Raw genomic sequence first — 24,020 nt, 5'->3', positions numbered from 1 at the left:
TGGGGTGCGCCTTTCCCACCTTTGTCTTGAGACCAAATGGTTGTTGGTGCGGGGGCCATCAGAATCATGGTGGTTCCACTGTGGTCTATGGAGGTCACCCTCGATCCAGTAGCTGGTGATGTAGTCACTGGTGTCTCGGCATCGTGGGTCGTCGGGCATGGTTACACATATTATAATACATACCTCGTGGACTGGTATCAATGGTAACACAGCACATCTCGTGATGAATCTCCTGATTTCGTCATTTTCACTGTATGCCGTCTGTAGTTGATCTTGTTGGGTTTTCCTCCATATACACTGGGTGTAATGGAAAAAGCAACCTTTCCGTTCTGCTTGGGAGAAGACAGCTGCAGAGTCATTCCGTGCAGCGAACTCATAGTCCATCTGAAAGATAAAGAAAGTTGATTCTTAATTCATCTTATAAATAAGCACTTTACAACACTCTACTCCTATGGAGAAATTGTTAGATTTAAAAAAAAATATCTATTATATGGTACTATTACCTGAATCTTTCGCAGTTGCATCAAATAGCCTCTCGTCACGCAGGCATCGCACAAAAGTCTGAACATTCTCGTGTATGTTTCTTATATATCTCTTGTCTGGTAAAAAGAAAAACACGAGGGGAAACATGTTTCCATCAATCATGGCATGGATCGTGTACAGTTGGTGAAAAAAACCAGGTGTCACGTAGAATGTTCCGCCGCAAAAGATCGTTTCAGCCTCACTTAGATGTTGAAGGTTGTCTGATGTTGTAAAGCCGAGGTTGCGTTGGCAGTTCCATCGTCGACCAGGAGGATATTAGGCATTGAGAAAATGCTTACCTTTATGTCTACTTTGACATTGGGATGACTATGGACACCTTTCACTTTCTTCACTATGTCACTGACGGTTGACGCAGTGGAGTTACAGGTCTTTTCTGTGCACTTCCAGGATAACAACACCCACTAGCGGATTAACTCAAGTCACTTCCACACTTTACCAGTTTATCATTATATCTTATTTTGATGGACACATATCATGTTGTGTTTAAATGTTTTTAATCAGATGGACATTCAATAAATGTATACACATACATATACACAATTTTTACAGCTGACCAAGTGGGAGACAGCATCCCCATACTGGTTCAGAGTGGAGGCACCATTCTCAAGGCGTTCCTTTTCAGCCTCATCGAGCTGACAAGTGGGAGAGCAGCTGCTCTACGAACGATCAGGCTGGCCATTGGATTATCTGCGAATGCCACCTGCCACTCAGATCGCTGTGCCCCTTTCCGGACAACGTGTCTAAAATGGAAGTTGACACTGGAACACAGTGCTGGCAGCATTCGGAGCTGCAACTTCGTAGTCCGTGAACATCGTTGTTCGGTGTTGTGTGTGTTGTGCTGCCTTGCTGAATAGTTGCACATACGTTGGCTGCTTTTTGTCTGGTAGAAGGGCGAAGACGAGCAGCACCGACGTAGTGACGTAGTGAAGACCAGGAACTTCTTGTCTTCAGCATGCAGGAGGAAGTCGTCACTATTTGCAGTCTTCTGGTATACTACTGGTAGGTCGATGTTGGAAAGAACCGGTAGTGTTTTGGCTCTAGGTCGGCACAGAGCAGACTCTGCAGAATGGAGCAAGGGGATATGCTGCACGTTAGCCTCATCATGTCGTAAAATGAGAGTTGCCGACCTGACAACCTGTCCACATGTCCTTCCTCATGCTCCTCGTCGTCGCTGTCCCCAAAAGTGTCTTCTGTAACATCAGGCGGTTCATTATTGTCATCTTCCTCATGCAACATATTCAGTGCTTCATTTACCGTCATCACCATGACAAGGGAAAAAGGAAACAGAGTTTGATTGTACTTCATGAAAGCTTTCAAATGAAAAGAGTCAATTTTAAGTTTTAAGACGTTACTCTCCCCTCAACTAATCCTAACCAATTACCTAATATAAGTAAACTCATTTGTATATTGTCCCAGGTTTGATACGGTAGTTCAGCGGAAAATTGAGTATGGAAACAATGGAAACCATTTTCATTGTATTTTTTTATTTGAATAACGAAAGTTTTAAACAGATTCTAATGAACCTACATAGTTAAAATTAGGACCAAGAAGAAAATCATCTTACCTCACACCTCGCCGGATTGGAAGGGGAGCTGCCTGCCACTGGAGGTCGCCATTAGCTTTATTCACTTTTATATAGCGAGTATCTATCTTCAGCAATAAGAAAGAAATGGTTTTGTGATGTACCCGTCCCAATAAAGGGATGATATTCACAAATGGGTTAACTTTATCTAAGTTAGGGAGAGTAAGATGTCGCCAAAAATACTTTACAAATTTCATCCTGCACTTTCTGGCCTGTTTGAATACATTATTAAATCATGGTTTACAAATATGTGGAACTGCAGAAGACTGTGAAGTCTTGGTGAAGTTCCGTGGTGTGAAGTGGTGTGTGGTCTTGTGCACAGAGCCCAGGTCACAAATCAGTTATGCAACCTTGGTCACGGAGAGTTCTTGGACGGATCACCGTTTTGCAGCTTGACTACTGAGAGTTTCTAGGACTTCAGTCCTACCCACTACGACGCACAAGTGACACATGTGGTCTCACCTTAGGCATTTGAGTTGGTTCAAAATTGCTTCTGAACACCCAGTACCGGTGGGACAAGCCACATGACTATTATCCTTCTAGCACCTCACATGCAGCATGGGTTGTCCGGGGTAATAATGCCCATTATGTTGTATGCGCTAAGAGCATGTCGCTGGGGCGTGGAGTTCAACGCTATACATGTATAAGTGGCGTTGTTGGTGAATTACATTCATTTTACGAGTTCCAGATCAAGGGCAAAATATGTTGTTGGATGTAGATAGGTGGTCGAATCATCGTCATTAGCTGAAATAAATTACTCAAGGAGTTTTCCTTTATTATAAGATAGGCACTTCCCCAAAGCGGATTGTGTACGTTCAGATGGCCCATGACGATGCATGGCTTTGTATGTTGATTATACATATATTGAATATCCGACTGTCTTATATCAGAAGATGGAGGGATATAAAAGTTGCATGTAATCACTGTACTGTCATAAATTAAACTAAGGTACATGCATCTATGTATTTTAGATATGTCTCTTTTCTCCGACATAATGCTGTCGGTTGAAAGTACTGAATAATTGTTTTCATCTCAATGAAGTTATTTTTAAGTCCACCCCAATCCCTTTGCATTGTCGAGGACAACTGAGTCATGGTGATCAATTGGATAACTCTCTTGTGAATGTGAGGATGATAAGCTCACCCGTCGCTCCCGTGAGGACTGAGTTATCTAGAGGTCCAAAAGAGTTTCCTAGGGGAACTTCTGGAGGTGAGGGGGTGGTAGAGGGTTATTTCAAATTTAATTTCTTTTCTTTCCTTCTTTTTAATGAACTTTTGCTGGTTGAGACGCAGAAGTTTCAGATTATTTTTCAGACAGATCCTCTGTTTGGCTTTAAGACGTAGATTGAATGTCTTTGGATGTAGGTGGAGTCACTTGAGACGTAGGTGAAGTAGCTAAACAATAGTTGTTGTCTGTCTTGACCCACGGTATCAAATGGTCAAATGGTATCAAAGTATGAAATGTTTTTATTCACACTAGAGTTTTATTATTTTCGATTCTCTTTGCCAAAGAGCACAGGACCTGGATAAAGCAGGATGTGGGGCATCACAGTTCGCGCATTTATGATCATTCTGATAGTCAGTATCCTTATGGTGGTCCCCTCAACGGCGATACACCACAGAGTCATGACAAGATTGAGGTCCGTGGCCGAACGTCTGAATTATAACACTGGAGTGGTAGGGGGGACATACACCTCCAGTCAGATATGCCCTGGGTCCTGAGTCCCTTACTTCACCGACACAGGGGTGCAACCCACAGCAAACAGGTTGCCCAATTTGGACGCCTTTTACGATCAACAATGGGCTGCTTAGGACCTATTCTGCCTCGGGGAAAGAGCTATTAAAGTTGCCCAGCACTCCCATGAGGCGGTTGCTCGTCACGAGTGCCGAATACAAAAACAGTGATTATTGCAGTGAAAAGAATGATGGGAATATTCATCTCTGCAACAATGGCCAAGTGTCCAAAATAGTCTCAGTATCCTGAGTAAGAATGATATCCACACAGAGATGATCCTATTATAGCCTGAGATGTTATGTGAGAGGGGAGTAAAGAGTTAACTCCTCTTGTTCATCTAAGAATTTATGCGTCACTTAAGAGGCCTATGGGTTGCAGTGCATTCCCAAACTCTGACTAAATGTAGCACAAGTCTCAATAGAGAGCACATCACCGCCATCCACTGAATGCCAGGAGGTACATTGTATTACACGTGTTACATTGTTACAAAATGAACAACGCTGCCACATAGTGGTAGTAGTAGTAGTGGTGGTACGTGGAACAAGTTATGTAATGTTGACGTATGACAAAATATATTTTCAGTGGATGTTACACAATGGACAACACTGCCACATAGTAATAGTAGCAGTAGAGCAAGTAGTAGTGGTACATTAAAAATAGTTATGTAATGTTGACGATATGACAAAATATATTTTCAGTTGATGTTACACAATGGACAACACTGCCATATAGTAGTAGTAGCAGTCGAGCTAGTGAGTGAGTTAGAATTTAACGTCACCTCGGCAATATTTCAGCCATATAGTGACGAGAAATGTTTTACATAAACAATAAATTAAAGTTGCTAAATAATCAGTCATCGAAGGACTGTAAAATAACTATAGTATCACAGATGGAGTCTAAAACTAGCATGAACATGTAAAACTATTCTATTTACGAAGACAATACAATATAAAAACGGGCTATAGATCGCCAACAACTGAAGGTAGATCACCATACTAGGAACCATGGGGACTTACATTACTTTTGCTACCTGCATGGACCCTAGCTGGATTTACACCATCCCTTCAGCTGTTGGCGATTGTAGGAAAATTTAGCCACAAATTAAAATGACAAGAATACTACGTTTAAAAACACAGGATGTGAAAATTGTACTTTGAAAGTTTTTGGGACTTACGTACCCTCTCAGGAGGACAATAATTTTACGCTACTTCAACCCCTTTACAGCCACTTACAATCTAAGCTGATAATCTACACTACCAATCATTAAAACACATCTATCTACAGAACATATTAATCAAAATTCATTAATTAAATCAATTTCTTTTAAAAAAGCAAAAAGTAAATGAAGATGAACAGAAATAAAAAGATCCTTAACAGTTTTAACATTGAAATATTTATCCCTTATGATGGAGAATTCAACACAGTCAAGCAGGAGATCCTTGACTGTGACTCTCTCATCACAAGGGATACAAAACGGAGGATCTTCACCTTTTAACAAATATTTGTGAGTGTACCTTGTATGGCCAATACGACATCGTCGCATGATGACCTCTTCAAATCTGGACTGACAACCCAAGTAAGTGTAGCCAATATAAGGTTTTATTTCATGTAATTTATTAATAACTACTTGAGTGTCCCACTTCTTCTGCATCAGATCACGGATGTAAGTTTTAATGCTAACTTTGTAATCAGAGTAAGGAATAAGAAGTGGTGTCACAGATTTGTTGAGTGTTGCCTTGGCAGCAAGATCTGCCAAAGTATTCCCAGAAATACCAACGTGGCTGGGTAACCAACAGAGGACGATGTCGCATTGGCCAGTAGCAAGATCATTATATAATTCGATTATTTCAATTAAAAGTGGATGTTTGCAACATAGATTTTTAATAGCCTGAAGGCAAGAAAGAGAGTCAGAAAAGATTATATATTGTTCATGTTTAGGATGTCTTTGAATATATTAAAGAGCTGTTAAGATGGCGTTTGCTTCTGCTGTAAATATAAAGCTGTTATCCGGTATTCTAGAAGATATTGTTCTGGATCCAATGACATCTGTAAATAAGGATTTATATGTATTATATTTACTTTTTAATTGATTATACTTTTGGTTATATTGTTATTCATTAGTTTCTGATTTTTTAAACTTTGTCAGAGTTAGGTCAACTTGTGGCCTAACCAATTGCCAAGGAGGAGAAGAAAGAAGACGAGAAGGAGTTATATTCTCCAGCTCAATGCCGGCAGCAGTAATGAATGGCTTCATTATGAGCCCAAGTGGCGGAACAAGAGAAGATTTCTGGTTGTACAAATCCTCATAAAGAGGATTAAAGATACAGTGAAATGCAGGATTCGATTCGTTAGAATATAGTTTTGTAAGATATTGTAAAGATAATTGTATACAACGTTGGGCAAGAGAAGGCTCGTCTGCTTCGAGGTAGAGACTGTCAACAGGAGAAGTTCTAAAAGATCCAAGACAAAGTCTTAGACCTTGGTGGTGGACAGAATCAAGTAGTTTTAGAATGCTTTTGCAGGCTCCACCATATACGATGGAGCCATAATCAAGTTTCGAGCGGACCAATAATCGATATAGGTGGAGGAGGGTAGCTTGATCCCCTCCCCACTTTGAGTTGGAAACAACTTTCAACAAGTCAAGTGCCTTCAGGCATTTAGTTTTAAGGGATTTAATATGTGGTAGAAACGTTAAGTGTGAGTCAGAACTTGGCCTCCTTCACAACTTTGAGGGTGTGCCATTTAGAGAGAGTTCAGGGTCTTTATGCGGTTTGTATTTACGGCAGAAATGTATACAATTAGTTTTGGATTTAGAAAATTTAAAACCGTTTTCAAGACACCATTTATTTATCATGTTTAAACACAACTGCAGTTGCCGTTCAATAGTATGCATATTCTTACCGCGACAAGAAATATTAAAATCATCCACAAAAAGTGATCCATCAATTAAATCGTTTAAAACCTTGGATAAACTGTTGATCTTTACGCTAAATAAAGTGACAGACAAAATACTGCCTTGTGGGACACCCTGATCCTGATTGAGCAGTCGAGCTAGTAGTAGTAGTAGTGGTATATTAAAAATAGTTATGTAGTGTTGACGTTATGAGAAAATATATTTTCAGTTGATGCCACCATCAACGTGGCGGTAGGCAAGCCCACCTACTTCAGCACCTATTTGCCACTACCGCATTCCCAACCGTCTCACGTTGTTGATGGAAATCCTGACAATGTATTCTCCCGGAGAAGCTGTTTTGCGACAAATGTGGATGACCTAAGTCCCTGGTGGATGGTTGACTTACTGAGCACCTACACCATCGGTAACATCACCATCTACAACAGAGGAGATTGCTGTTGTAAGTTTGTTTCGGGTAAAGTTTGATAAAATAACATGGTACTAATGAACGACATTATATTGGTGAAAAGCACCCCAATGCCATATTCCTCTTTAGGGTGTTGAATCCCATATTCACCATAAGTATGATTCTTTCGGTGTGTGTCATCAGAGAGGGGATGTAGTCAACGTCACCATCCTCACAGCATTATCCACCATGGTGTCATATAACGGAGTGTTGAAATCAGAATTAAACCAACCAACTAGCTTGTTATCTGTTTATTACACTGCTCTTTTGGGGTCTGGGTCATAAACCCCAGCATGGTGATCTACAGTTGTTGGCGACCTATATCCCATTTTTACATTGTATTGTTAAAGATGGAAACAGTGTTTATCGTAATATGCTAGTTTTAAGTGTAACTCTGTGATACAATAGTTATTTTACTGTTCTTTGCAGAAGGTAAGTATATAAGTTTATTTTTATTCATTTATACATTTACAAATTTACAACTTTCATAGTCACGATATGGCTGCAATACTGCCGATTTGACTTTCAATTTTAACGCACTCACTGGGTCACAATCTGACTGTGAATAATCGGATAATATTTGAACTTATTGTTTCAGCGGAACGCCTCCATGACGTCACAGTGGAGGTGTTCTCTGTCAACCCAGCACGATGTCCAAATGCAACTGCAGCTGTATGTAAAGAACTCCCTGGACAACTGGCTATGGTCAGCAACATAACCTGTGATCAGGAAGTTGTTGGCAGGTTCGTCAGAATCCGGAAAGGAGCTTCAACTCGGGAGGACGTCTTGAGCATTTGTGAAATTGAGATAACTGGAGTTCCTGATCTTCCAGGTAGACATTGTCTCGTGTTATTGCACAGTAGACATAGATAATCTCACCCGAGTGTCTTTCGATAGCAAATATATCACCACGAGTTGATAAAGTTACAAATATCCGAGGCTTGCCGATTATATAATTTTACTTTTATCAACGAGTGATGATATATTTGATATCAGAAGAACCGAGGGTGAGATTCTATTTATCATACAAAAATCACTCTTCATTAATTTTCAATGACAAATGTACATCCCCGAACACGGTATTGTCATTAGACTTGCAGTGCAGCGATGTCGTAAAATTAAACTTGACCAAACGTATACCATTGTGATGTTTTTTACGTCATAGCATTCTCAACCATGTAATTCATGACGTCAGGGCATTGTACAAAATCTACTGTCAAAACGATATCTCCTGATCTCACACAAGCAATACCAGAGATGATGATGATGATGATGATGGTGATGATGATGATTGACGCCGGCAACTGTTATTCATTATTAATTCCTTGATCCCCAGTAAGGTGGTCAAACTTTGGTTGTTAGTGGTTTATAGCTCGGTTTTAATTGGTAAGAGTGAATCTATAGAAGCTACTGTCTTCTTATTTTAATTATGGTCATGTTGGTTTTATTTTACAATTGTGATATACCCACCTATTTTACTGTCCTTTGTCGACAGATATTTTAAAATGATTACCTTGGTTTCATCGCTATGTGGCTGTAATATTGCCGACGCGATGTAAAATTTTAACTCACTCATTATTTATTATAATGATATAGGTTATTCCACTCCAAGTGATGCTGTATCAAATGATAATATATATTCAATGAAATGACATTGGAAAGACAGCATGTCATATTTTGGTTGACTCCACAAACAATCTGCTCGTATTGTATCCCTTTTATAATTAATGAGTAAAATTTTCAAATGTGATAGTGGTACAATACACTACGTTTGGTCAAAGTCGACGATTGCGCCTATACAATGAAATGGAGTTTTGTCGAAACTTTAACTAACGCTAATTATTAGCGTTCTGATAGTTTTATTCAAATTACCAAAGTAGTCAGATGAGTTTGGGCGACCTGAAATTATTTAGCGAATTATTTTTAAGTGTTCAGCTCAATACCATGTATGTTCACAACATGATATCATGTAAAGGTGCATGGTTATAAGGATCTGCTTATGAATTAAACTTGGTTAGTTATCAAACTAGTCTTAGTTAAAAGACCTGAATTTATTTGGCGAATCTGAAATTATTTTTTTAAATGTTCAGCTTAATACAATGTTTGTTCACAACATGATATTATGTAAAGAGGCATGCTTATAAAGAGCTGGTTATGAATTTAGTTATCAAACTTACTTTAGTTAAATCAAGTACACCGATGTTGGATGTCGATACTTCTGTATCTCCTATAAAGATACTTATAGCTAACATACTATAGATACATAGATGCGATACCACGTCACTTGAAACAAAATATCCCTCTGTTCGATCTCTTGATACAGAATTATGTGCGGAAATATATTATGATTTTTGTTGTCATTTCTAGGGTGTGAGAAGAGAGCTATACATGTAGCTAATGGGCGCAGGTTGCAACCACTCACTGGATCGAAAGTTGTGTCTGTGGATTCCTACTTGGGTTGCGGGAGAGCCTGCACCTTTCACGCTGCCTGTTTTGGCTGGAACTTCCACAGTCAAGACTTCACCTGTGAACTGATAAACTCGACTGCAGGTGACGGAACGCTTGTGGATGATCCTCTGTGGACCTATTCCGCGTTTGATATTTGTGTGTGAGTGTAAAGAAGGGTGTATTATATAGAGAATACTACACGAGGTCTCATTACATACGAATTACACGAAACGAGTGTCCTTCCTATGGTATCTGACCGAGCGAAAGCGAGGTCAGATAACATAGGAAGGTCACGAGTTTCGTATAATTCGTATGTAATGAGACCGAGTGTGGTATTTTATTTATTACCCACGTCTTACATGCATTGAATTGACAAAATAGCGTATTTTGTTAATATTTTGATTACAAACCGAAACCCGTTTCATAAAGAGGTTGCGGAAGAGTTTTGTACTGTATTACAATATTTGCATGACGTCACGCTGTAATGACGTCACTGCCTTTGTAACCGACGTCATGATGCATGTCAGTTGTCATGGCCTCGTACAGCCTCCTACAGAAAACTACCCCGTAGCACCCCGTTTCTTGGTTTGCAGTTGCTTCATTCGGCTAACATCACTAGTGGCAACATTGCGTTTATGTTTTTCGACGGATATAACGTCTCAGTTCGACTCACAATTAAACAGCGACACGGCAACGTTCGCAATGTTTATTCCCACAATGCATTTAAGATGTAGAATGAATGAATTCGCGTGTTTGTTATGAATGAAAAAATAGTTATGTCAGAATGTGACCTAATTGAGAGGCCATCGGTTATCCAATCAAATCGTTAGAATCACAGGTCAAGTCGTTACGACACAGGTCAACGCGATACGACACTCGTGTGACGTACGAGATCAGTAAGCGACTACCCATACGTTGACCACGTGGGTAATAAATTCGCGTAAGCAATTGATCATGCTTGGAGGAAACGGGTGACAGTCAGGTAGACATACAAACAGACAGATAATTTTACATTTGTCCCACTTGTTTGTACAACAAATCGTTCAGCGATTTATGAGAGACACCAAGACAATGTACAACACCTAATATATATATATAATACAGACATGTATATCATTTGCTGCATAAGAAGTATGTTGCAGGCCCTGACACAATAAAAGGTTAAAACGGGGTTGTTAATAATAAGTAAAGAATAAAACTGATCGTTTGGGGATAGTATATCAAACCCCTCTAACCTGTTACAACAAGACTTAAATATACTGAAAGGCAAAAGAAACGTCGTAATATTGGAAATTACATTTAAGTATCAATGGAGTATTTGAACCTATTTTTTTAAATATACACAGGAAGTCGATTTGAGGACAACATGGATCGTGGTCGTATTGGCCAATAAAGTATTGTTTGAGATTGAGGTTTGAAATGTTTTTGTTTGTGGAAAGGGAAGAGTTGGCACAAACACAACATTGAATCGAGATGCACATGCCGCATGCAAGTATTCAGGCAGAAGTAACCGTCTTGAATGGCAATCGTTCACTTGTTTTCTGAACACAGCAGCTATGGTTAGGTCAACGGGAGGTGTTGATGGACGAAAAAAAATTGCGAAATACTTTAGCCTCTTCACTTCTAAATATGTATAAAAGACGGGAAATGTCATTGACATGATTTATGAAAATCTTATATTCATATATAAATACTGTATATATGTTTTTAGTGTCTCATAAGTTAGTCTGTGGCTCGATTGTTGAATAATGTACTGTCTGTAAACTATACTTGTGCATGTGGCACTCGAATAAAAGTATACTACTACTATTACCTATGGTGTTGTCCTAATAAACTGACTTACCGGATTTTTAACCGTAGTATTTTTGTTCTTTTAAAATTTGGCTAAACTCTTCCTACACTCGCCAGCAGCTGAAGGGAAGGTGTAAATCCAACTAGGGTCCATGCAGGTAGCAAAGGTACTGTAAGTCCCCGTGGACCCAAGTGTGGTGATCTACCTTTTAGTTTTTGGCGATCTATAGCCTCTTTTTATATTGTATCGTCCTCTATAGTTAAAATATTTTAGATTTAATTACTAGATTTAGATATATATAAAGGACAAAGGACAGTACAACCAAGTAGACTATCTAAAACCAACTAGACTATATATAAAGGACAAAGGACAGTAAAACCAACTAGACCATCTGAAACCAACTAGACTATATATATAAAGGACAAAGGAGAGTAAAACCATATACACTATCTAAAACCAACTAGACTATCTAAAACCAACTAGACTATATATATAAAGGACAAAGGACAGTAAAACCAACTAGACGATCTAAAACCAACTAGACTATATATATAAAGGACGAAGTAGAGTAAAACCAACTAGACCATCTAAAACCAACTAGACTATCTAAAACCAACTAGACTATATATATAAAGGACAAAGGACAGTAAAACCAACTAGACCATCTAACACCAACTAGACTATATAAAACCAACTAGACTATATATATAAAGGACAAAGGACAGTAAAACCAATTAGACCATCTAAAACCAACTAGACTATATAAAACCAACTAGACTATATATATAAAGGACAAGGGACAGTAAAACCAACTAGACTATATATATATAAAGGACAAAGGACAGTAAAACCAACTAGACTATATATATAAAGGATAAAGGACAGTAAAACCAACTAGACTATATATATAAAGGATAAAGGACAGTAAAACCAACTAGACCATCATATATATATGATAGTTTAGTTGGTTTTACTGTCCCTTGTCTACAGATATTTTGAATTGATTACCTAGTTTTCATCGCTCTATAGCTATAATATTTCCGGTGCGATGTAAAATTCTAACTCACTCACTCACTCCTAATACACTGAGTTAACCAAATCACTTTGACTTTGCATTTCTAGTTATTTTCCAGAAGCTTCCCGGTATAGGTAGTTGTAACTGTGACACCAGACAACAGCTCTATTTTCACTGCTGAGGCCAATACTGTCCTTCCAGCCTCGATATGAATCAACGACAGTCGGCGTGTAAACAGTTTACATCTTTTCGAATTCTCTTTTGCTGTCCTCATTATTCTCCTAATATTGTATGTTCGATTGCGATTGCAAGTATGGTTTTACGCCACTTTCAGCACTATTCAAGCAATATCACGGCGGGGACACCTGAAATGGGCTTCACACATTGTACCCATATGAGGAACCTGGGTCTTTGGCGTGACAAGCGGGCGCTTTAACCACTAAAGTCTGTCAAACCTAACTTTTGGGACTGCATATTTTGCAAACATCTTGTTTGTTATTCGTTTCGATGTAAAAGTGTTTACACGTACAATCATGGTTCGACGTGACTTAACAGGAACCTATTTTTAGTGACACGGTGATCGCCTGTTAAAAAAGTTACCTATCATTTCGACAAAAAGTAGTTATCCCCATGGACACCAATTGCACTCCCTCCTTGCGTATTTGTTTCTTCATGCATACTAGTCAGAATTCCTGTTCGTGTTCACAAAATCAGAACAAGGTACTTTGGCCGAGAAGTAAAATTTAAAATATTGTTGAGTGCATTTTTGGCGGCGCGTGGTCCTGTGCTCAAAGCTCAGGTCACAAATCGGTGAAGTTCAGCAGCGTCGAGCTCGGAGAGTCCTTGGATGGGTGACCGTGTTTGGCAGCTTGACTCCTGAGAGTTTCTAGGTCTTGAGTCCTGCCCCACAACGAAGCACATGTGACACATGTGGTCTCACTTTAGGCAAGTGAGTTTGTTCAAAATTGTCTCTGTTCACCCAGCAGGAAAATGGGTACCCGGTGGAAAAAGTCATATGACTATAACCTTCTAGCGCCTAACAGGCAGCTTGGGTTATGAGGGGTAATATTGTGCTGTGCCTTAATTGTTAGCGCTATGAGCATACCCAGTGTGGAGTTTGGCGCTATATAAATGGACACATTATTATTATTATTATCTTTGTCACTAGACACTACATCTCTCTGAGGGACCAATATCAAGATACTGTACACCATTTGCAGTTTGGGAAGAGTGAGTGTCACTGGATCGAGATGGAACATGATCTTTAATACAATCACAGAAGTATGATGGTGCCAGTCCTTGCACTGAGTTAAAAACCAGTCCTTTGTTCTTAAAATGAATTATAATATTCATGGGTAGCCACTGGAGTTCCTTGAATTGTTTGTGCATTTTGAGGCAGTAAGTATAACAAAGAATATCAGAAGTCTTGGTAGGAGCTTACGAGTACTTGCTGCTATTTTACTGACGTATCATGCTTATATTTCTCATATGAAAAAATATGCTTGTAGATACGACTAAATTGTGACTCAGATATTTCTTTTAACAATTGTAAATTTCGTATTTACGCAGTTTCCATTGTCGAAAATCTTGCTGTGCTTATTTCACGTTCAAAGACGTGCAACGTATTGTCATGGTAAAATGCCTTTAATAAGGGTAGAGCCAAATCTGATTAAAAGAAGACAAAATTGTCAGATTCGATTGTACAAGTTTTAGGTCACTTAAAACTAAACGAGCACCAGAGAAACCAGTGCAGGGGGAAACAACACATGGGTGAACAGATTATACGGTTGTCATCTAGATTGTTGCCAGGAAGCAAGGTCAACACACGGTGAGGACGATACCTACCAAAGGAATTGGTTTTAGGGACACAATCCTTTCAAAAATACATCCCTGTTACATATTTGTCAATTTTAATTATATCGTAAGCATGTGTTCATGTTTTTTCATGAAACAACCTTGTTATAAGACAAACCTTGTGACACTTAAAGACACAATGTCACACATTTGCAACAATATTTTGGCCTACATTTTATATATTCGGGGCATATGCACTCACTTTAGCAATAAAAGACGTATTGATGCAAAAAAAGACTTATTATCCCTTACGATTTGCCTGAAATCAATAATTGCAACTTCGAGGCGAACAGCTTATGTGTTCGATAACACTTGCCATATATGGAATGTAAACGTTGACTCCGTACATCGAAAACTGTGGCACTGTCGGTGTTTGCTGAACTGGTTTCAATCACAAGATGTGCGTAGGATATTCGTAAAGAGCGCCCCAAGGGACGAACTCAATGGGGTTCGCTTGAAATAATGTTCGAACCGTAGAGGGCGCAAGAGTCGATTTAATGCAACGTTGCATTAATTCATTCGTACATTTTAAGTTAATATTGTAAACCATTCGTACATTTTAATTTAATATTGTAATATAAATATGTAATTTATGGTAGCTTCCCTGATAGTTGATAGTTAGTAACTATATATTATTGAGAGAAATGCATCATGTGTTTTTAGAGAAGTGTGGTGTGACATTGTGCCTTTAACTCTCTAAACTGACCCATTTCATATTCAAAGATAAGATACAGGTAACGATATACACCTGCTGTGTGCGGCCCTTTCGTTCCAGTTAAATCGTTTTGTTCTGTACTACCCTCTCAGGATGCAATATCCCCGCTGGTTGTTTGTCCTATCTATGACAATTGGGTCAGTGGCGGCTCAGTCATGCCAAGTCACCATTGACGGGTACGTAGCTACACTGAATAATGACTGAACTTACTTATAGATAAGCAGCTCAACGATGCCACGTCTCCATAGATGGTGAGGAGTGAGTGAGTTTTGTTAATATTTATCCTCACATCAACAATGTTTCAGCCATATCGTGACGAGAATAATCATTGATCATACTAAAGATCAATATAATTAGAAATTAAAAGACGTGTTGACAATGAATAGTAAAAAAACAAGAGTGTCACAAATAAGATAAAACTAGCATGTAATCATAAACCGACATTATTAAAGAGTACAATACAATTTTAAAGTGGGCTAGAGATCGCTAACAACGGAAGCTAGGCCACCATACAAGGGATCATGGGGACTTACAATACTTCTGCTTCCTGCACAGTTCCCTAGCTGTATTTAAACCATTCCTTCACCTGTCAGCGTATGTACGTAATGTTAGCCTTATAACTGAAAACTACAAATATTCTAAGACTAAAAACGATGGTAGACATGAATATTCTGTGATTGAAGTGGGCTTACATACCCTCTCAAGGGGACAGTAATTTGACTGTACTTCAGCCCCCGTCAAAGACACCGCCACTACAAATCACAGAGAATGTTCATTTATTACCTGTCTGTAAAATATTTCTATATACATTATAAGTTGTATGCTTCTCTCGAGGTTGGTATGTACTTCTCTTTGTAGGGTACCGCTGCTACAAAGAGGCGTACATCAGACCGTATAACCCGAGGGAGAAGCATACAACGTATTTATCTTACCCCATGTTAAATGTACAAACTATCATTTTATCTTATGTTAAAGATCGCTACCGACTATATGACATGCAAACAAAATGGCGTCTGCCTCTCGACTGGATTTTTAACGTCAGTGAAACATATTCTAACAAGCATAAAACTGCCATCAAAATTGTTAATTATGTCTAAGCTGAGTGTGCAAACCACTCAATGTATAAAATAGCTTAAATAAAGCAGTGAAAGTCGGTAAAATAAATCTGCACAAAGTGAACACAAAAACAGCTGATCGAACGGTTTTCAAACTCCGGGCACGGCATGCGTCATATTATGACGTCAGACGATTGTTAGCGCTTCAGCTTCTCGGAGGAGAGCTTGGCGGTTACCGTGGCAGTGGATAATATTTTTTCAGTTGTAACCCTCCTGGGAGGGTGACACGGAAACTTGTTAAACAAATCTGACCAATGAAAATGAAGTAATTTACATGAAGGTAAAAATAAGAACATTTATGAATCAAATCAATTTCTTTTAAAACTTATTTGAGAACTGATATTATTAAAAACATCCTTTATCGTTTTTACATTGAAATTCAAGCAGAACATGCTTGACCGTGATTCTCTCATCACAAGTGATACAAAATGGAGGATCCTCACCTTTCAATAAATATCCATGAGTGTATCTTCTCTGACCAATACGATATCGTCTTAAAATGACCTCTTCAAATCTGGACTGATAGCCCAAGTAGGTGTAACCGATAGGTGGTCAGTCTAGCTGACTTTGGTTGATACATCATCATTATTCTTTCGATTCCAAGTCAATAAATTGTTTCTTAAACGCCAATTGAATGAACCCCTTCACAGGAGTCAACCCCAGGATGGAAGTCATTACACGGCTGTAGTTGACCCCTCGTGTAGCGCCGGCGTGATCAGGTGGATGTACCCTACAGGAGTGTTGTGGGTGTCCTTCCAGCAGATACAGCAGAGCTTCACACTGTGTTTACGTGGTGGAATTGGACCGTTTTCTCAGGCTGTGTACCACTTTACAGATACAGGTCCTGAACAAATTACCAGCCCGACGCCAGGTACTTGAATAATAAATTTATTCAGGATAAACAAAAACGATAAATAACAAAGGTGTCACCGCTTCAAAGTCTGTAACAACTGACAACTGTCACGGTTCCAACACAGCAACCCTTTTATTCTGTAACTGCATAACATTACATGCCTCTGTCTCCCAGTTATCTCCTTTCACAGTCATGTGACTTTCACCCGATCACATAATCTTAATCTAAACCCTAGTATATACCTAGTATGGTGATCTACCTTCAGTTGTTAGCGATCTATAGCCCATTTTTATATTGTGTTGTCCCCTATAGTTAAAATGTTTTAGATTCAATTACTAGTTTTACATATATATCTGTGATACTCTAGTTGCTTTACTGTCCTTTGTCGGCAGGTTTTATAATCTCTATATATATTCTATTTCAATGTCAAGTGTTCTCGTCACGATATGGCTGAAATATTGCCGATGTGACGTTAAATAATACCCCACTCACTCACTCACTTAATCTAAATATAACTTAAGCATTTGACCGCAATAAAATGGGTTTGCTCGTTCTTTAATGACTATCATTCTAACTATGTTTTGTATCTGATCGAGTCTGGACTGACATCATGAGTGCGTGAGTATGGTTTTACGCCGCTTTTAGCAATATTCCAGCAATATCACGGCGGGGGACACCAGAAATGGGCTTCACGCATTGTACCCATATGGGGAATCGAACCCGTGCCTTCAGCGTGACGAGCGGACGCTTTAACCACTAGGCTACCCCACCGCCCCTGACTGACATCATGAGCATCCATTTACACTATTGGGATCGGATGACATGCAACGGTGTGAATCTGACCAACTAATCAGGTTCGTCGCCTCAGGTATGAACAGCTTGTGACCGATTCTATCTCAGAATATCGCTGGCCACAGGGAGACAGAATAACATTATAACTCATTACTCAAAAATGTAAAATGAAGTTTGTACATGAAAAGAGTTTATCTCCAACATTATTATGAAAACTCAAAGGACTCTCTGAAATCATGACATTTCAATGGTCCCGTTAGTTTTTCTTTAATGTTTACTTTGTAAAATGACTCTGATATTCTTCCCCTTCATTGCAGATGCACTGACATGTGTCGACGCGAAGGATGGGAAAGCCATCATCAAGTTTGAAGAACCGCTTTTCACAACGTTCCAAACCGTGTATGAATTCAGTATTGTCCAGTAACTTTCCACCTTGTAGCCTTCTATAGGTGTCATTGTCAATACCACAATAAATTGCTGATATCCTGTGCGTCACATCTGTTCATCAAAACACTGTGGAATCATACATGGAGAACTAGTGAGGGAAAGACTGGGTTAATATCCGATTGGACAATAATACAGCTGCATATCACAGTTTGGCTGTTTAACGTGAGGGAGATCGAAACTAGATAATATCCGAAGAGATAAATTAAACAAGCGAGTGATTTTTTAGACGTTTTTCACAATAAATACAATTGAAAATTAAATTAGTTGGCAAAAACCTCAACCATCACTTTCAGCTCTATCGAGGAAAATGAATGGAGAAATCAACTATCGGACTGCATGTGTAAATTCGAATGCGTATGAGCAGTGAGTTACATCTGAGTGAGTGAGTGAGTTATTCCAGCTATATTCCAGCTATATAGCGGCGGGAGTACATCTGAGCACGTTGGATATAGGAACCAAATTATTAGACATCGGCGTTGCAGACTGTATAACCAACAGACCTGTGACCTCTGATGCATGCATTACCATTTTACCAGACGTAAAATAGATACACAGTCATTGGAAAGGAAATCTGAAGACAAAGAATTTGGCCGTTGCTTAGCAACAATACTCTTATCTTCATATGGCAGGCACATCACATGACGAAGGTTTTCTCTATTGAGTTGTCTGAATCTTGACATGTTATACATAGACGTTTCTTTAAAAACACTTAAATATACAGCATTTAACACATGCTAAAATGGATTTACAGGCAGTTGTTCAAAAAACTGTTTTCAACCATATTTCTTTCAAGAAACCTGTAATTATAAAGAGATATACTACTGGAATAAAGTAACTGTGCATTATTTGATGTTATGCCATTTTAAATGCGAAAAGATAATAACATGACTTATGGTGTTTTCCTTAATTATGTTGGCAGGATGATATGGAAATCCGTATGATTTGACACTAGGCATCGTGACACGCCCAAAAAGAGATGTGGTGTCAAAATTAAGTTCACAAATTCAGTAACTGTGCGACCACCATTGGCGTTGATGCGGAGTTGATAACGACGACGCAGAGACGACACTAAGCGATTGAAGAAAGCTTGGGCAACTTTGTTCCATGTCTGAGCCAACGCGTGTCCCAATTCAGCTAACGTCAATTGCTGATTCTGGGCTTGACGTAAATGTCACTCCATCCCAAGCGTGCTCGATAGGAGGCAGGTCCGGAGAAATAGCTGGCCAGGGGGAGTAATCTCATGTTCTGTTGTCTCAAGAAAACTGTCACAACACGAGCGACATGCTGAAGCGTGAAGTAACGTCTCTGTCATGAATGAACAGCTGTACATGACATGATATCATCCCCTTATAGCAGGCCTGTCAGTTTGCCACTGACAATGACAAGTTGTGTCCGTCTATGAGAAGTGATGCTCCCCTATGCCATAACGCTCTCTCCACCAAACTGTCAACGTTGAACACCGCACGCGTCAGATTACCGTTCACCTCGCCACCCGTACACCCTTGCCCTGACATATGAGCTGTCCAGATGAAATCTCGACTCGTCAGAGAACAAAACACTATCTCAATTTTGTCTCCTGTACCATAAAGGCTGTCTGCACCAGGCGAGACGTGCCTGTCGGTGACGTTGGAGCAAAATAGGAGGTATTGCAAGCCTTCGGGTCTGGGTGTGGTGTTCCCTCAGTAGGTTCCGAACAGTCCTGGACATGATTGGACGTAAGCCAGGAATGGTCCGATCAGTCAAACTGGTAGTCTGGAATCGATTCCTTAGATGGGTCAGCCGGATGTACTGGGAGAGGAAGCTTATTCACGGTAGCTCTTAATAACTGTGTCAAAAGCAGGACTGAAAAGACAAACATTATTGCAGATATACTTATTTTTAGGGATTCCTGCTTGATGGGAACGATGTGACAAAATACAAGTCATTGCATTGAAAAGCACTTGCTGCCATCTCTATATTCATTACACTTGCGCCAGTACCTTTAAGTAGACTATTGCACGACCGAATGTCCAAAGGGATGTATGCATGGGGGTCTGATTATAAAGGCAGAGTAAGTCTAGAGTGTGTTATTTAAACGTAACTCTGTGTTTGTTATTTGAGCAATGACATGATCATACTAAAATATGAAAATGAGCACGTGACTTACAAAGTGGTCATCAATTATTGGTACAGACCTCCGCCGTATGCAACATTAAATGTCATTCCAGTCAAATCATATTACCTATGTGTGTGGTACGTAAGTCCCAAAACATTTCAAGTAAATTTAAGTCTACTAGTAGTATTTTTGTCATTTTGATGTATGGCTAAATCTCAGCATAAACGCCAATGGCTGAAGGGATGGTGTAAATCCAGCTAGGGTCCATGCAGGTAGCAAAGGCACTGTAAGTCCCCATGGTCCCTAGTATGGTGATCTACCTTCAGTTGTTGGCGATTACTGGCCCATTTTTTACATTGTATTGTCCAAAAATAGTTTTCTACTTTTAAAGATATATACTAGCTAGTTTTAACTCATTTTGTGATAATCTAGTAATGTTACTGTCCTTTTTTGACAGGGTTTGATATATTATATGTATGCATTATGAATTTAGAACTAGTTTTAGTCACGATATGGCTGAAATATTGCCGATGTGACTTTAAATCTTAACTCACTGACTCAGCTATGTGTGTGTGCGCGCGTGCGCGTCTGCATGTGTGAGTATGTGTGTGCGTGCGTATGTGTGCGTGTGTGTGTTTTGGTATATCTACTACTTCATCGCTAAAATTGAGGGGGGATGCGGGCGGAAATCTTACCAGTCTGAAGTCATTTACATTAGGTATGAAGACAAAAAGCAAGTATCAGTGAGTCTGTTTAAAAAGTCTTACTTTTTTAATAAAATCATCTTTCGTGTTCCATTAAGATCCTTAGAATAATAACACAAGTAAATCCATTATTTGAAATGAAAAGCTTATATAATTAATTCACACATATTCAGTTTTAAATTGCCGACATGGCTCATCCTTTCAATACACTCCCGACCTGGGAACTGAACACTTTGTGTTTTACCTTGCTTGATTGTCCTACCTAAGCATGACCCTCTGGCATTCATTAAGATTACAAAGCCAGTTTGGAACTATCATTGAGCAAAGAAAGAATTGTAAACTTTGGAGCTTTTCATAAATAACGACAAGGTGTCTATGTTGTTACAGATATTTTACCAAATGCGATTAATGTGAAGCATTCATAAAATCTCAGGAATGTGAAAAGAGCAGTGTTCATCTCCACGGTATGAACATTCGGGCAAATGTTTTATTCATCCGATTGGAAATTCAACGGTTGTTTTTCTTTCAGAATGATCTTTAAAGAGTAGGACGTAGAAGGGAATTTAATATTTTCTCTCTTAATCGAGGCACATGTGTAGTCAACTGAATTAGGATTGTATAGAACTCGTGCGAAAGATTACTGGAACTAAACATGTTCATATACATTTGAAAATGCACATAATAATTTAATAAAATATCCATTGTTTAGTCAAGTGAAACTATGGTTAACAAAACTGAAATTATTGTTCATATCAAAGCTATTTATGACAGTTTGATGTCATAAGTGTTGTCCACAGAGAATCCTTGTTACCTATAAGGTGTCGACACTGAACTGATCTGGCATGTACTCTGCGACATTGAATTGCCCACATATATACTGTGTGATCACTGAATCGTTCTAAACGTGAAAATCCGGGTTATAATTGGACTTCAGCAAAACCCATGCTTACGAGGCGACGAACGGGATCGGTGGCTCGGCTCATGTGCTCCTCCATGTGCCCACTGGATTCCTAACCAGTCAACTCTGATGTGTTCCTGTGTCCAGTTAACTATGATGTGTCCCAATGTGTCCAGTCAACTCTGGTGTGTTCCTGTGTCCAGTCAACCCGATGTGTTCCTATGTGTCCAGTCAACTCTGATGTGTTCCTATGTGTCCAGTCAACTCTGATGTGTTCCTGTGTCCATTGAACTCTGATGTGTCCCTATGTGTCGAGTCAACTCTGATGTGTTCCTGTGTCCAGTCAACTCTGATGTGTTCCTATGTGTCCAGGGTCCACATAGAATTGTTCTTAAAAGTACCGTATCAATATTGATTTGTTCTTTAGACACTGACTTACAAGTTCTGAATCAATATTGCATTAGTGCGTCAATATTGTATTGTATCAACACTGACGATGATAACAGACTCCAACTGACAAACGTGGTTTAATTAACATACGTAACAATACTTAACAGGTTCGGCTTGTTTGACATCAACCCAGTGTAAAAGGCAACATCGATTTACCGATTCCCAACTGTTATGATGTCTCTTAGTGTTTGCATATTATAAGAGTCACAACTGCGAAAGAATATACCTTCTGAGAAGCTCCTGCGTGATACACGGTCTCTGTAGGCCTGTGGGACGTGCCAGACTCGTACAATCAACGAACATCGCTCATTAAAGAACACTGCGAAATATATCAGTCCTTCATGAAGTTACTAAGGAAAACAACACTTTATTCGGCTTTGAAAGCCATACATACAGTTCACATTGACATCAAACACAGAAGCTAGCTGTGAAGTGCTACATGATTAACAAATAAAGTCAGCGCTTGAAGGGATCAATATTTTATGTTTGTGCGTCGTCAGGCAGCAAACATACATTTTCTTTTCATGCGAATTCTGTGCGTGGTGGGTGCTATTGGTAGAGCACGATTACCGCAAACACCCGGTGTCGTTATAGATTGTCGGTTATCCATTCACATAATTTTTGTCTTTTACACCTAGTGGAATCTACTTCCTACAACTGAGAAGGACTTTTCTCTGACAATAACGTCTTATTTTTGTGAAACTTGCCTCCACAACATTAAATCTAAGTCTCCTCGAAATGCCTTTATACGATTCCGATTTGGTCTCAGTGAACTGGAACTGAACAAAGGAAGACACATCTGCATTTCGAAATCAGTCCGACTTTGCAAATTATGTAATCATTGAGTTGAAAACGAGTACCATTTCATGTACGTCTGCCCAATCTATGCTCAACTCAGATCTAAGCATTTCCCTCCATATAATTTCATATCTCTATGTGAATTTAAGAAATCCTGCAATAATCCTACTATCCATTTCAAATTGTTCTGTTTATGCACCATGCTTTAATATTACGCAAGACGTTATTTTGTTAATCGCATTGTATTTTTGTTCTGCTTCAGATACAAATATCTGTAGCTCGACTGTATTGGGCCTATGGCCTTTTGTACAATAAAGCATTGACTTGAAACCAATGAACCGACGTAGTACCTTCATTAAACACCGTGCATAGAAAGGGATACTTTTCGTCTTACACCTGCCATGCGACAGTGGACTGTGAACAATCTGGATAGTATGGTGATCAATGGACCAAAACATCCAGTTGTGAATTTTGAATGACAACTGTGTATAAATGTCGAAGTTCCGCTGCTAGCAAGCAAAGGAATAGAAATAGATTTGTTTTACAGCATAGTAGGGGGCAATATTAATGTGTCAGACCAAAATTGTTTTTGTAGTTGGCTTTAACACAGGGGAATATCTATGATGAAACTCGGTGACTTTGTCAACCAGCAGAAACATCGACCCATTTAAATTACACATGGTGCATTAGTGCAAAAGAACACCCAGTATTCACGATCCTTAGAGACAAATTCAGTTTGGTGTCAAAATAACCATTAAAAGTATATGCATGGATCACCGAAAATCAGTGATGATCAGCAATGCTGCAGGACCTTCTCCAAGGAGTA

General features: G+C 39.1%; 1 protein-coding gene across 1 annotated transcript; it reads left to right on the top strand.

The window, feature by feature from the left end:
- The first annotated feature begins 15,060 nt into the window (after positions 1-15,060).
- Positions 15,061-18,288, top strand: LOC124283611. Its single transcript, XM_046719601.1, has 3 exons — positions 15,061-15,218; positions 16,808-17,028; positions 18,120-18,288. The coding sequence occupies exons 1-3, from the start codon at positions 15,136-15,138 to the stop codon at positions 18,224-18,226; spliced, it is 411 nt and encodes a 136-aa protein (XP_046575557.1). The 5' UTR covers positions 15,061-15,135; the 3' UTR covers positions 18,227-18,288.
- Positions 18,289-24,020: the final 5,732 nt, after the last annotated feature.

This window comes from Haliotis rubra, unplaced genomic scaffold (assembly GCF_003918875.1).
Source record: "Haliotis rubra isolate DU_JTF1 unplaced genomic scaffold, ASM391887v1 Scf318, whole genome shotgun sequence".
NCBI classification, from domain to species: domain Eukaryota; kingdom Metazoa; phylum Mollusca; class Gastropoda; order Lepetellida; family Haliotidae; genus Haliotis; species Haliotis rubra.
The sequence above is the reverse complement of the archived record's forward strand: the minus strand, read 5'-3'. Positions and strand labels throughout refer to the sequence as shown.

Bases quoted from the DNA above. Each gene is read 5' to 3' on its own strand.
- LOC124283611 (XM_046719601.1), top strand. From the start codon at position 15,136: ATGCAATATCCCCGCTGGTTGTTTGTCCTATCTATGACAATTGGGTCA. The intron at 15,219-16,807 runs GTACGTAGCTAC...ACCCCTTCACAG, and splicing joins TGCCAAGTCACCATTGACGG to GAGTCAACCCCAGGATGGAA. The intron at 17,029-18,119 runs GTACTTGAATAA...CCTTCATTGCAG, and splicing joins AATTACCAGCCCGACGCCAG to ATGCACTGACATGTGTCGAC.